Source organism: Dermacentor variabilis, chromosome 5 (genome assembly GCF_050947875.1).
Source record: "Dermacentor variabilis isolate Ectoservices chromosome 5, ASM5094787v1, whole genome shotgun sequence".
Taxonomy (NCBI): domain Eukaryota; kingdom Metazoa; phylum Arthropoda; class Arachnida; order Ixodida; family Ixodidae; genus Dermacentor; species Dermacentor variabilis.
Window position 1 is genome coordinate 16,726,322 of NC_134572.1, and position 14,858 is coordinate 16,741,179.

General features: G+C 43.7%; 1 protein-coding gene across 3 annotated transcripts in view; it reads right to left on the minus strand.

The window, feature by feature from the left end:
* LOC142582307 (uncharacterized) overlaps positions 1-14,858 on the minus strand; it is a 93,421-nt gene that overhangs the window by 22,330 nt on the left and 56,233 nt on the right. For all 3 annotated transcript variants that reach the window (XM_075691867.1, XM_075691868.1, XM_075691866.1), the window contains 3 exons: positions 14,611-14,735; positions 13,179-13,826; positions 3,383-3,695 (listed from right to left, as the gene is read on the minus strand). In XM_075691867.1, the coding sequence (XP_075547982.1) occupies positions 3,383-3,695; positions 13,179-13,826; positions 14,611-14,735 (1,086 nt within the window). The remainder of the gene's footprint in view (positions 1-3,382; positions 3,696-13,178; positions 13,827-14,610; positions 14,736-14,858) is intronic.

A 14,858-nucleotide genomic window follows, 5' to 3' on the forward strand; every position in this document is an offset into this window, starting at 1 on the left:
TCAGCGAAGCGGCCCTGCTTTGGTCTACTGAAACTCTTCCTTGCTGCTTTGCTGGCAAATATATTCTACTTCTCTTTGCGCCAGTCCCACACGCAAGTTTTGGGAACTCCGAACGCCCGTGATGCGGCCCGATTTCCGTCAGTCTCCGCGCACATGATAACTTTCCTTTGAACCCTTTGAGGGTCCATGACGTAAATGTACGGTGCCGCGAACAAGTTCAAAGTGGTTGATGCCGTATATTTACAGCGCTGTCTGTACGTTTAAAAAGTACTCCAATTTGCTAACTTATTCTTTTCTGTCATGTGCTGCCACTACATGGGAATACAAGGAATTTTTTTCGCCCGCCTCCCTCTCTCAGTTTTCATTGCATGGTTTACTTTAGCACTAGTTTGCTCCCGCGCATATTGATTGAGGGCGAGGACCTACGGAGTCTCCATTTGTCGAAGTGCCTCCCTTGCGTAGGATGAGGGATCACGCGGTTCACTCCTTGTAGATTTCGCTTACGGTGCTCAATAAAAACATCACGTGGCAGCCTTTCTGGACATTTATGTAAGTACTCTCAAAACGACGGAAGTTGTTGACTGTCGATATAATAATCTTGGGCAAACTGAAAGCAGAATCATTTACAGACGCTATCGCTTTGCCGAACACGTACAGTGAACGCCACTGTGTGCGGTCGCCACGATGGAGTCTCCCGAATCGGCTTCTTGCGTGAAAGGTAGGCAAATGCTAAGAGTAAACTATGTGAAATATGTTCTTATAGTGGGCTGTGTGTATAACCAAATGGAGCACTACAGAATGAAGCCTCAATGCAGCGATCGCATGGGTTCACAGTGACCAAATGCGCGTCTGCATGCATGTCTGCACATAATGTTTTGCTTTCGCTGTGAGTGCGTTTTCGTACTGTGCCGTGAGCTTTAGGCCACAGCATATGAGCATTTGACAGTACACTAGCGAACCATTGTGTAGACGCTATCAGAACTGTTAAAAAATAATTTCATTGTAGAGACTTCAATGCCTACGGCGACTGGTGTGCCGTCGCAACAATTAAATCTTTTTTTTTTTCTTCTAAATTCTTGGAGATTTCAATATTATTTCTGAAGTTACGTCACACTGTATGTTTATTGGCCTTCTCAGCGTGCGATTTCCCTCTGCTTCTTTTTCATAATTCAGTGCATTAATTCATAACACAAACATGACCATGTGCCATGCCTTTTTTTTAATGTGCGTCTTACCATTCCCGTTCCGTTCCAGTGAACTTGCCAGTGTCTAATATCAACAAGTTCATAGACCAAACCCTCATGACAGCCGGGCAGCAGGCGTCTCGGTGCACATTTTCTGCTACTCACCGAACATTGCAGCCCTGGCACCGTGGTAGAAATCTTCCTCGCGTTTGTGCTTGCTGCACACCCGAGTTGTAGCCAATAGCTGTCTGCCGGTTCTAAGTTTCGCGCGCCAAGCTTCACGCAGCTCCTTGCCTTGCGGCTACGTGTGAATAAGGCTGACATCAGGCTCCGTTGCATACGTCCGGCACTGCAGCACTGAGCAGTAGCCTACCATGCTGCACGCCTCCAAAGGCAGCCACTACCTATTATAGTACTTTCAAATGTTGTCAAGGAGACACCGACGGCGGTAAAGCCTCACTACTTAACCAGAACCGCCGTGCAAATGGGACTTTAAAGTTTCGTTTTCAGCTCGCTTCGGCGCTTCTGAAGCAGCCGAAGCAGCCAACGCGGCCACTGTGTCCATGTGATCCCTCATGCCACGTCACGCCGACAGTGGTGCCAGCTTTTCCAGTGGTGGAGCTCGCCCCCAATACTACCACTCGTGCATTGGCGCGCGGGTGGCCGGGCGGTTTCGGCTTCTTGCGCTTGCAAAACTGATGGCTATCTGGTTACTGATCGCTCAAAGGGTGACCGCTTGTTTCTTGCTCGTTTAGTGCTCACTGGGGCGCACATAGGAAGGATGCCACCAAGCATGCGTTTCCTGTGCTCTTCTTTTTTTTGAGACTCATGAAAACTAATTGCCTCTGGTTGGCGATAAGATGAAGATTAGCGGAACTTTGTCACACGTATTGCTTTTCTGACGGACACACAACCACACAGTTTTCTTGAGTGCGTGCACCTACGCAGTTTTATTACGCTATGGATTAAGATTACGCTATTAGTGTAAGAGCAGGAACATTTGAGCCTTGTGAAAGATCTTAGTGTGTGCATTTTCAAGGCCTTAAACTATAACAATGCATCAAATTTTTAATTCTTATCAATTTATTTCCTTCTTTATTGTTGTTATTCATGAATGAAGAGTACATATATACCAACACAAAATATTTTTGTCGCACTTTACGGTCACCCTAGAAAAATGACGGCAAATTTCTTTCAAAATAAGTCCTTAAGAAGAATTGGAATCCAATAAAAAAGATCGACCCTGGGCGGTCGCATATAGCAAACAAGATCAACCCTGAAAGGGTTAAATGCGGCATCATGATGGACTCTGTGCCCTCCCGGTCGGCGCTTCCATGCTGATTGAATAAACGCAGAAAACAGCAAGACAGGTGGTACACTAGGTTACACCAGCGCCTGGTTACACGTACAACATGGAGGTATGCACATGGAGGAAGCTACGGCAGCTAGGCTAGAGGAGCGTATGAGGTTACCATTTTTCTAATGCCGATGGCGATATGGTAATGCGGATTTAGAGTCGTACTCGATTCTAACGCGCATGGAATTCTTGGACCTGTTTATCGAAAAAAACTGCATGTTTGATTCGCGTAAATACGGTATATACTATAACTAAGATTGTTTCCTGATAGGCAGTGTCCATGCTATAGCCTCTATGCAGAGTTTGTTACTTATCCAGGTGGTGCAAATGAACAGGTTGCCTATATAAAGGCTTTCTGTTGTTTCAAAAAATAAAGTTGGTCATCGGTGTTGTCCTGTCCTTTCTTGTGCATCTTGCGCAGCGCAGTTATAGTTCAAGTGTGAACCAACCAGTCCAAGAAAGTATTAGTGCCAAATAATGTGAACCCCTAAAATCTGGATGACCAGAAAAGTGCCGTTGCTGCCACCATATCGAAACAGTAGCTGAATCTGTCAGCCTCACATCTGGCATGGGCCCTTTGTTTCAGATATAAGGCCGGAGAAGGTGACTTCAAGGCCAAGGATTCTGTAAGGAAACCTTGCCTCATAGTATTTGAATAAATATGTGAACAGATTTGGCCAAAGCAAAATGTCATTATAGATGGCCTTTAAAGGTACACAGCACATGTTGAAATTAAACACAGATTTCACTAGCACATATGAGCAGGAGTCATGCAAGCCTGTTTCCCTTGCCCTGAAGCGATGAAAAGCCAGTAATGAATAGAAAGAGAACAGCTGCTCACCAGTAGGTCCTCCGGAGGCACTGCAGACTTCTTTGTGCGACGTGCACGTGGGGTGCGGACTGGAGTCTTGAAGTCCGCTTCACTGTCCGATGGCTCTGATGGTGCCACTGACCGAGCCTTTGCCTGAGTGGCTCGAGTTGTGCGCCGGGTGTTTCGCGTTGTGCGACGAGTGCGACGTGGGCAGTTTTCATTGGCCGCCTCTTCCTCTACATTCTTCTCAGTGGCAGTGGCCGACTTGAGAGCCTGGCGCAAGCTAGAGAGCTCTTCCTCCTTTGCTTCCATGGATGCCATGGCAGCTTGGTGCGACTGCTCACTGTCAAGGAATCATGCAGAGCAAGCAGAGTCACGAAAGAGTGTCACAGCTTACAGAAATAATTGGGGTGTTTCTCTATCATTGAAAGATATAGCCATGACGAAGCAGTGTGAACTGACGACAACTGTATCGGTCAGCTTGCTTCTAGTAGTTGCAGAAGCAAGCAGCTTTAACACTAGAAGGTGGTGCTTCTCAATATTAATGGCATTGTGTATAGTCCATTATGAGTTTTTCTAACACTTGCACTGAAAACACGGATGTCTACATGCTGCATTTCTGGGAAATGCGGTACCACTTGTGTCATTTCCTGCGGTACAGGAACAATTAATGCCCAAGCAACACATGTGTTATGCAAGGTACTGTAAAAAGGGGCTTCAAGTCAACTTCAACCCTGTAGGCTTCTTTAATGTGTACGGAAAGTGTGGTACACGAGAGCTTTTCATTCTTTCCCAGTTAAAATGCGGCTGATGCGACACCGAGTCTCCTGGTGGGACCATAGTGTCCCACCATGGGACACTATTCATGAATCTTGTGTAGTGCAAACAGACAGACAGAGAAATCAGGTGCTACGCATTAGAGACCCCTGGAGACAAGAAAAACATATTAAATAATGTGCATGTGTACTGCAACAAATTAGTTGCAGGTGTAGCACACAGGGAGCCTGATACCATTGTAGTGCACAGAAAACAGACAACCTGCTTGCAAATCCAGCTTCACAAAGGATGTGAACCAACTTGCCATAGAACAAGTTATTTTGAGTTACCTCACAAACACACAGCAGGCATGACCTAGGTGTGTGTGCTTGTCACTTTTACATATGAAGCGTAGCTGTTAAAAGAATCTTCTCCAAACTCCGTTGCAATAATTTAGACAGACACTGAAAGTAGTTTAGACTGCTGTCCAGGAAGCTATCTACCCCAATAAATTTTTAAAAAGAAGGATTTAGCAATTAGTAGAGACAGGAGCCAGTGAAATGCTGAAAGATGATAGCGCAAGAAGGTGGGTTACTCGCAGCAACACAAACTAACTTTTTTTAAAACATTCTGCAAGCGACATTCCTCCATTGCCTCCTTTCATACCCAAGCTAAGGGCCACGATGATTTATTTATTTTTTTCAGAAGAGATAGCTGTTAAGGTTCACATCCCTAGTTGCTTTATTCTATGCCAGTGTTTTTTGGTGGAATCCCTGAAGGCATTGGTAAAATATTAAAGAAACAAGAAAAATTCACAGTGCACAGCTGGGATCACCCACAGATTGCAAGTAAAATATTCTACCTCCAGGCGACTCCACCTATGCTATAGCAAAGAATGCTGTGCTTGGACAATACTGTCCCTGACCTCTCAAGTGCTGGATGAAACCATTGGCTGATACCATGCTCTGCTGCTTATCCAAGAATGAGCACCGAGGCTCAAATGATGCCAGTGGCAAGGACCAATAGGCTGGTTGTGAAAAACAAAGCCACCCACACAAACGAATAAAGCAACACTGAAAAATTATTTTTCTTCCCAAAAGGAGACTGCTAATGCACATCTGCAAATGCACTCAGTTTATTCTGCCTGATTTTTTTTTTAATGCTTTCAGAGTCCACCTAGGGGGTCCGACAATATACACTACTTCAGTAAACCATCAGATTTCACGAAGGATACATGTATAAATAACTGACAATCTTGGCCCGGAGATCAGATTCAACAATCTATCATCGTGCTTGCCACTTCGTTGTGCTTCGAGTGCTGTTTGCCTAGGCATAGGCGTGCCAAATAAAGGATTGAGTTTAAGTCATGGCTTTGGCAGTGTCCCATTCTTCACTGTTATGACAATGTGACACTATGTTGGAGACCCAATCATCCCCACAGGATCTGCACACCATGCTTGCTTGTTTGCAATGCCCAAACCTGGTGAAGGGTGCTTTATATTGGCTTTTCCATGTGGGCAGGCCACTACAGCACCTGCCATGGATTAACGAAAACAATTTTCTCCTCCCACTATGGTATTTGTTGTTTGCTAATTCCTGCATATAAAGTGTTGCATTTGCACATAATGCAACCACGAATACAGTCAAACCTCAATATAACAAACACAGATACAACGAATTATTGGATATAACAAACTAAACAAATTTTGTAGCCAATATCAGCATGTCGCAAATGTATATGCCTATAACAAATATAGAATATAACGAAGGTATTTTCGTATCAGATCCGACTATTAAAACAAAGTTCAACTGTACTAATGTGAAGGGAAACTTTCAGTCTCTCGAAAAACTTAACGTAACACGAGGTGATGCTCCAAAGAAATAGAAAATGTCGCATAAAAATGGATGCCCGTAGGACATTATTCATTGTTGCTGCGAACTGCCATCACAAAATGAAGTGAAGGGACAAGTACGGATGTCGTCTTGTTGTCGCCGAGAACGGCGTTGTCTCCATGACAGCCACCAATGTTATGGGCAAACAGCATTTCTGATACGCCTGCGACATAAACGAACATGGCAAAGCCTTTCATGGATTGCACAAGGATGCACTGTGCGACTTCGAAGATTACACGCGTGACGCACCTGCACAACAGTGCTGATCATCTTGCTCAAGGTGGCAATTTATGTGCCATAACTACGGGGACACGGGTCTTAACCCTTTAACCACCAATTTAACTTCCAAAAAAAGTACCACAATCGCCAACTTTTTTAAAGTATTCGTAATTTTTGTCATGCAATTCCGATTCTGAAAATATATTACATCATTGGTTTCTGTTTAGAATTATCACAGAAATGAAAAAAGAAATAAAACTGCTGTTTAGGGCTGCTTTCCCTCAATGCATGCCGTGGTAATGGGTCGGAACGTACTGAAAGTGTAAGTATTTATTTGATGCAATACACGATAACACATTGAAAATTGCACAGATGTTGCTTCATCGTAACAAAAGCTTTCATAATTAATAGTCGCTCTTTGTGTGGTAGATTTGGTTCGAATGGATTGTGTGGATTTGGTAGAATGGTTCCTCTCCGTGACGATTAGGTCAATGATGCCCCAGTCAATACATGAAACCAGCCAAGAATGTCATTCTCGTCAGTAGGCTGCCGCAAGATTCGGGGCACTGAAGAGAACGGAAACCGCGGAGGCGCATGTGGCGGGTTATCAATATTCACGCGCTGCTTCACATGTGCACTGCTCAGTGCGTCACCGTCGTCGTCATCGCTGTTGCTCTCATCGTCATCTGAAGCAATATCCAGGGTAAAGATAACGTCCGAGTCGCTGTCGGACACAAATTCCATGTCGTCACTAACGCTGCTTTCTGTACTGCTCCAAGAAGCACTTCTTTTTCTTGGAGCATTGCCGCCACCGGCATTCCTGGGAAGCGCCATTATGAAATGACTGTTGCCAGGCTTAAAACACATGCGAAAGGACACGGAATGCAGTTTTTCTTAGACAACTAACTTGGTTGCTTGGTGTGTTGTGAGCCATATTTCATAACCTCCGGGAGGGTTGAGCATTGTCATTGCCTCACATGGCACATCGCATTGTGGAAGAAAAATTAAACTTATCGGATTATGAGGCAGGCCGTAGTGGCGCACTCCAGGTTAATTTTGGCACCATGGTGTTCTCTAATGTGTCTCTAAACCAAGGTGTACGGGCGTTTTTTATTTCGCCCCTGTCGAAACACGGCTGTCTCGGTCAAATCCGTGACCTCGAGCAATGCCATAGCCGCGAAGCTGTCACCACGGGCACAGAAGTGTTGATTTGATGTGCGACCGTTTCCGCTGTGTTGCCTAGACCTTGCGGGTGCGCTTTAATTAATGCGGCCCTGCTTCTGCACGCCCTGCGCAAGTTGTCAGCTGAACATATTTGCATGGTCTTATTATTCAGAAATAGGTTCAATGTATGGTACAGTGCATTTCTGCTAAGTTTATCCAGCGTTTCTTTGCCTTCTCGCATCACAATTGTTGCATGGTGGGGGGCTCAAATACCGGTGAAAATGTGCCAGCAATACAGTTCTAATCATTCCCCGCAAATCCTCATCAGCGGGAGCAATGGTAGCAATGGATCGCCGTCGTTGGTTGGGAAATTTCTTGTTCTCATCCTTTCCTTTGTCGGGTCTGTGCTTTTTCCACTCGGTCATATATAGATGAGTAAGCGACGAAGTTCATCTGCAGTGCAGCATGTGGTTTAAAGGCATTTCACTAAAGTTCTGAATGCCATTTGCCGCTTATACTGTTTTCCGCTTCTTTACCACGTTGCACTAGCTAAGTAGCGCGACTGCACGAGCGCATTGTGTTGTATGTTAAAGCTACAGAAGCTTGCAAGAACTGAAATTGTTGGTTTTATGCGGCCCGGTAAATCCTCGCACCAGCTGTCACACACTTCATGTTTTCGCATCTATTTTATGTGTGGCTTTGTGCATGTTGAACTGTTGCTAGTTGTTTCATGCATAACTGTTGTTGATTTTGTTGAGGTGCAAGGTTTTCCCCCTGTCTCATTTGTAAAGGGTCTAAATCACGCTGTGTCTTATCACAATGATACTAAGCAAGTGCTTCTTTAACAGCTTTATTCTTTTCGCCTGAGGGCATCTTAGATATGTGTTTTTTGGGGAAATGTGTTTAGAAATTAGGTGGATCAGGGCGAGAATTGCTGATAGTTGCTGCATATGGTATTTTTGTTCGATTTTTGCTGAAAAGTTCGTGTCACACTTGGGAAGTCATCACGCTTCGATGCTGTCTTGTCTGAGCAGACTTAGCCCGCCGAGCGATTTGTTTCACAACGTAGTGCCACCCAGGTGAATTTTGTACTCAACTGAATTCTTTCTTATTACGCTTACGCCACAGAGGACTGAACCCGGTCTTGACGCCAGCGCTCATCTACTTTGACTGGCGCTGCTCTGCCTTTAAATATATCATGTGGCATCTCTCTCTAGTAACATTAAAAAAAAACTGACAAGCTGGCCAGACTTTAGCTTTGTACGTTCCCTTGCGGAATTTAAAAGTGCAAAAACTGCAGCAGGAACGGCAGTTCATTAGTGTATTCAGCAGAATTACATCGGCAGTACAGTGCTAACACATGCTTTTATTAACCCGTGCGTTTGGAGACTTATGCGTTTGACTAGCATATGTGTTTCAATCAATAAATTTGCAATTGCTCTTCTTGAGGCGACTCTGACTGCACTTATTCGGTGATTTCATATGTATTCAACGGCAGAAAGATCACAACGGCATGTGCAAACATCGCACAGTGCGAATTTGTTTGATATAATTCTGCACTGACGATGGGTGCTTGTTATTGAGGTACAGAAGCAGCGTTACGGCAATGGTATAATTAAAAGATACGATCGTGACATCGCCTTACTCAACAAAATTTAGCAGCCGGTTAGCATTTGTTATACTTCATGTAAATGGGGTTCATGGCGTTTGTCTGCGGGATGCACCTGGCACGTATGTGGACCAGGTTGTCCCAAACACCGGTAACAGCGTGCTAATACCTGCTCTCACAGAGGCCAGCATCTTCAGCCAGCGTCACAGAGGCCGTCACAGAGGCCACCGCAGAAAAAGCGGTCTGGCATCCGAACAAAGGAGAAATCGCTGCCGCGAACTTCAGCCAAGTTTACTGCAAAGGGTTGTCTGCTACTGCTCCCGCACATACTGTTGGAAGCACCCACTAGGTGGCTACCAGTGGCACCTCTATAGACTGTGCACTAATGTCTACATCAGCGGAAGTATCTTGCATTTTTAATTATATTGTAATTATTATTTCACGGTTTTAAAGCTTGAAATTTATATTTTCCCAGTTTCTTTGTTTTCTCAAGTACAGCTTCTTTAAGGTCTGAAATTTTGGGATCAGCACTGTGTCCCTTCTACTCATTCAATTATTGTCATTCTTTTGTTCCCTGAAAGGAGGAGAGTCAGAGAGCGCACAAAAACTATGATATAGTGTCTTAGGGCACTGAAATGTTTTGAAATCTTGAAGAAATCACAAACAAGAATTCACATTTGAAAATCTGCATGCAACATGCGAATTTAAAACTTTGGCTAAAGTACAGATACAAACATCCAAGTGCTAACTTGCAGTATTTGAACATCCAGGTGCATACCTGCTTACTTCTAGCTATCCTCTTGCAGTACATTTTTTGCAAGTCACATCCCAAATTTTTAACACAAGAATTGTAACTACTTTTTTTATTGACTTCAGAAAAAAACAAAATTGCATATTTGTAGCAGTACACAAGATTAGATGAGTCCTGAAAGTTTCATGCGTCTAGAGCAAATATCAAAAATGGTTGTTCTGGATGCCATATCCCCTCATATTTAATGTTGTTTGTTTTTGCACTTTTTTCAAAACAAATTTTGGGCTCCATGTAATATTCAAGCCTCAATATCTCAACGCCACGAACAGATAGAATGATTTTTTTTTTCTTTGCAGAACGGAGCTTCTTGTATACTCTGAAATATAGCCAGGAAATGTATTTGTTTTCACTTAGGAAATTAATTACTTTGCTGCATTTTCTGACCCCTGGTTGCCACATTTTGTGGGTTTGTATTCAATGGGCTATAAAATATTAATTGTCAGATAAAAAAAGTGCTTGCTATCCTTTATTCCTTACTCTTTATGCTATCTAACTATGCCTTACAACTAATTTTTTATTGTGCCATTTATTTTTTATAGTGGCCTTAAACAATGCCAGTGACATGTTCATTGTAGAAATTAAATTATCTACAACAAGACTAATTACATATTTGAAAATCAGCACAAGAATCTTAAGACTGGAAAGTCATTGTTCATGAAAAAGAGGAACATTATTTCAATAGCAGTGTCCCCCTTTAAACGGAACCTCAAGGAATCAGGGAAACTGGTTCCGTTTATCAGTAGTGCCATTTACTGAGAGACATTGCAGAGAGCATTGCATGAATACAAAACCAACCAATCATGAGGCTAGTGTTCTCTTTAAACAGCAGTTCTATTTAAGGGGCGACACTTGAAAGTGAAAACTTGAAAGTGACTTTCTGGACGTGTTTTTTCGTCCAGTGCCTTTGTCTTATGAAAGCCATATCATAAGAAGCCAACAACACTGACATGACTAATAAAAATCGTGCCCCTCGGTTCACCCCCTTTCTTCTCTGCCTTATGAAAGGTACGATAATGTTTCCATGGATCGATTTCAGTAAATTTAGTGTTCTCGTGCTCAGAAACACCTGGGTAACATGCTAGAGCCTAAAGGTATTAAAGTGGCAGTAAAATGTTAAATGCAATGTTCTCAACTTTCTTTTTTTCGTGAAGTGCTTTTATCTCACAGAAGTTTTGATAATGTTTGCATCAACTGATTTCGGTGAACTAGGCATAATTTTAGTAATGTTGCAGCTACATCCTAAAGCTTTCCGTTTTTTCTTAAATGTGATAGATTTATTAATTAGAAAGAAGGTAGGCTAATTATGCCACATTGTTTTTTATTTCCAACATTGGCATTTATTTGTGGTAATCACAATTACTGTATTGGTATTTGCTTAGCTTGAGGATGTGCAGTGGGCCATTGGAAATGTCTGCATATTCTTAAAAACACTTTATTTTAATGAGAAATTATTACAAAGGCCCGTAAGAAATGATCTAATTAGGACTATTGTATTCTGTCATATCTTTCCTCCCAAGTCAGATATTTGAAATCTAAAGACATATTTGAAATCAGCATTCTACAACATATCGGCACATAAAATTTAAGCCCCCCCCCCAACATAATTTGAAAAATAAAAATAGTTTTCATGACCCTCATCCCTCCTTAACGCAACGTTAACAGCATTCTGGAGATGGGAGACTGGAAAACTGGGAGCTGCCATAGTGCATTTTGTGCACTCTTGTGCAAGCTGAAATGGCAGCACGCACAAAAAGCACGATGAGAAGGCAAAAAAAAAAAAAAAAAGAAGAGAAAGAATGAACATATTCATTGGGGTCCCAGACCCTAATATAATGAGAGGTGCATTGTGAAGCCAGAAATTTAGGGAAAAAAACTTATTTGTGCAAATGTGGTAGTTCCCCACACCATACTGCATCTATTGGCATTTGCAAAGTCAGAGGAGGACTTAGAACAATTTTCGGAGTGAGAAATCTTATTTGGAGCAGGTTACGGGAGAAAGGAACTCCATTTTAGAGCACAAAATTCCAAATTTGGGGCAGCTTAACAGTGAAGTACATATACAGAAAACATTGACGATGATTGCCAACATAAGTGAATAGCTTGAACAAAATGGGCAAACGAGCGAGTGACCTCGCCTTCCCTCTCCCAAGTCCGACCACCATTGCACCACTGACCTATCACGAAAAAGCATTCTGAAGAAATATTAACCTTATGCTGGGTGCCCAATACCAAGCACCCCCCCCCCCCCCCCCACCCCACTATGGTGGTTAGAAGCGCCTTTCCGTTGCTGCATCTGCACAACTGGATAGGGTTGGCAACATCTGGGACACGAACGATGGCAAAGCTGCAGGTTGCCAATGCAGCTTTTATTTTCAACTAAATCTAGCACGACAGAACTTTTGTGGCTAGTTGAGGCATTTTGGCATAGCACGTGCGCAATGTCAATAAATTTCACGCTTTTCGTGTAGCTACTGCACCCCTGCTGCACATTATACAATGAACATACGAGTTCATGATGTAAATTTCACCTAAAAGCCAATCAGGCTCATAGCTCCTTGCAAAGTAAGCTTTGGTAGCAAAACTTGCTAATAGTGAATAATGTGCTATATTGTTATGCCCATTACTTCATTATACAGTTTTACGTCAGTATAATGAAGTCGCATCAGACACAAGAATACATTAACTGTATCCAATATTTATTACAGTTAAAACTCGGCCTAACGAAACCCGATTTTAAGAAGTTCCCGCTCGAACGAAGAAATTTCCATTCCCTGGCAAGTACCCATAAAGTTCGATGTTGTCATCAACCCGAATTAACGTAACTAGCGTGCATTACACCCGATTTACCAAAGCCTTTCTAGAAATAAATCAGTTATATAAAGCTGCGATTTCTTTCTACTTTTGACACAGACAGGTTTTTCTTTGAGCGCGCGCTCCAACGGTAATGCGTTAAATTATCTAGGCACCCTGCTCACGGCCCTAGTTTTATTTTGACGAGGCTGCACGCCACGCCCATGCACGGGACAATGGACTCTGCAGTTGCTAGATTTCTTACGTACCAAATGACGCTAGGGGTGGCAGTAGTTGGGTTGCCCTTGCAGACCTTTTACATGCGCAAGCATGGGTTAGCGGCAAATACAATGCTGTGGTACGCATTGGGTGTTGCTACGTTACAATTTTAGATTTCGAAGGACCGAAAGATCCTTACTAGATTTTCCAAACTTCCCGATTTAACTAAATGATTCGAGGGTGGTAATCACTTTAACTCGAGCTTCAACTGTATATCAATGTTTAACTGTATCCTAGGTTGAACTGTACACACCATTGTGTCAGAAAAATAAAGGTGTTGGTACGAATGGTTAGTGCCCACTCACCTGGCCAGCAGCTCCTTGCGACAGCTTTGGAGGTCATCTTGCACTGCCTTTAAGCGCAACTCAGCCTCTTGCCGAGATTCTGCCATGCTCTGAGCCAACTTGCGGGCTTTCTCAAGTTCCTTGGCAATGGCACTGCTTTGCTTTTCTGCAGATGCTCTGAGCGCAGCCTCCTTTTTGGCTTCATCTTCGCTGGCACGTGCTCTCTGCTCAGCTACACTCAAGGCCTCGGTCCTGTCGTCAAGCTGCTCTCTCAGCACATCCAAGGCAAGTTCACGCTCTTGCATGTCGCGGAGCATCTGCTCAATCTTGCAGTTAGACTCTGCAGCCATCTGCTGCATGTGGTCATTGGCATGCTGTAGCTCTTCCAGATGCCGTGCTAAGCCCTCCTGCTCAGCCTCCTGCGTTGCGAGTCTTTGCTGGACGTCGTTCAGCTGTTCGAGAGCTCGTTCGGCCGAAACCTCAGCATCCTTGCGGGCGTGCATCTCATCGATCAAGCGAGACTGCGACTCTTCGAGGTGGCTGCGAAGGTCACGCAGCTCGCTTTCTACTTCTGAGAGTCGAGCCTGTGCTTTCAGTGTGGCAGCTGCTGGAGGTCCATCGCCAAATTCCTCAGTCTGTGTTTCCACCTCAACTGTTGTGGGTGCAGGGCTGTAAGCAAGAAAGGCACAGCACATGTTAGAATATCCAAGAAATCGTGTGTTGCTGGTTACAGCCCGAGCCACATCCTGTGATTTGCATCAACACTAGGAGCGTAAACTCCACTGGCTGCTCTGCGAACAAGGTGGCAGCTAATGCCATAATTGTGACGGGACCTGTATGATCAAGGGTTTCGGAAGTCCGAAGAGCTTTATAAAGTCATTTTTATCAGCAACACTTCAGCAACAGTCAAGCACTGAATTTTGTTCCGTCATGCCCATTCTGCCAATTTCAAACGCTCCATGTCATTTGCCCAAATGGCAATCAATGGCAGCGGCACAGATTAGAAGGAACACCTGTACTTTGCAAACACAAAGTGCTCAGAAGTTCTTGAGATATTTTTACTGAATAGTTCTGCCAAGTTACTAAAACTTTATTTGAACAATGCCAGCATGGTGCTATCTTCCCTCAATATACTTGGCAAGGCAGCCGAATTCCACTGCAATATCAGTTGTCAGCTGCAGGCGATGTCAGAAGTGCCATCGATTTCGGAGCACTACAGCATGCTGTCTAGAACCATGCTAGAGTAACATAACCACAGATGCCACGAACAGGTTAGAACAGGTGGTCGGTCATTCAGTGGCAGAAAAAAATGGTAACTGACGCTGCATGCTCATGCTTTCTCATCAGTTAGGGAAAAAACTTTTGCAATGAAGGTCAGCTTAATGAAGAGCCCTTTCCACTGAACAATCAGCAAAGGGTCACATGCATAAATTGGCAAGAAGCGCACACTCACTGGCGCTCTTCAGCCACTGAGACATCGTGCACAGCCTGTGCGTCCAGCTCCTTCTCAAGTTTAGCAATTCGGCACTGCGCTTCTTCGAGCTTCCCCAGTAGGTCCATGGTTGAGCCTCGCTCAGCCTAGGAAAGGATGAAAGGTGCACGGGAGAATGAGACTCAGTAAACATGTCAGTGGTTCAGTTAAAAAAACCTGTGCAGAATACAACTGTATTATGCCTTTTAGGGCAGTGAGGGGCTGAAAGG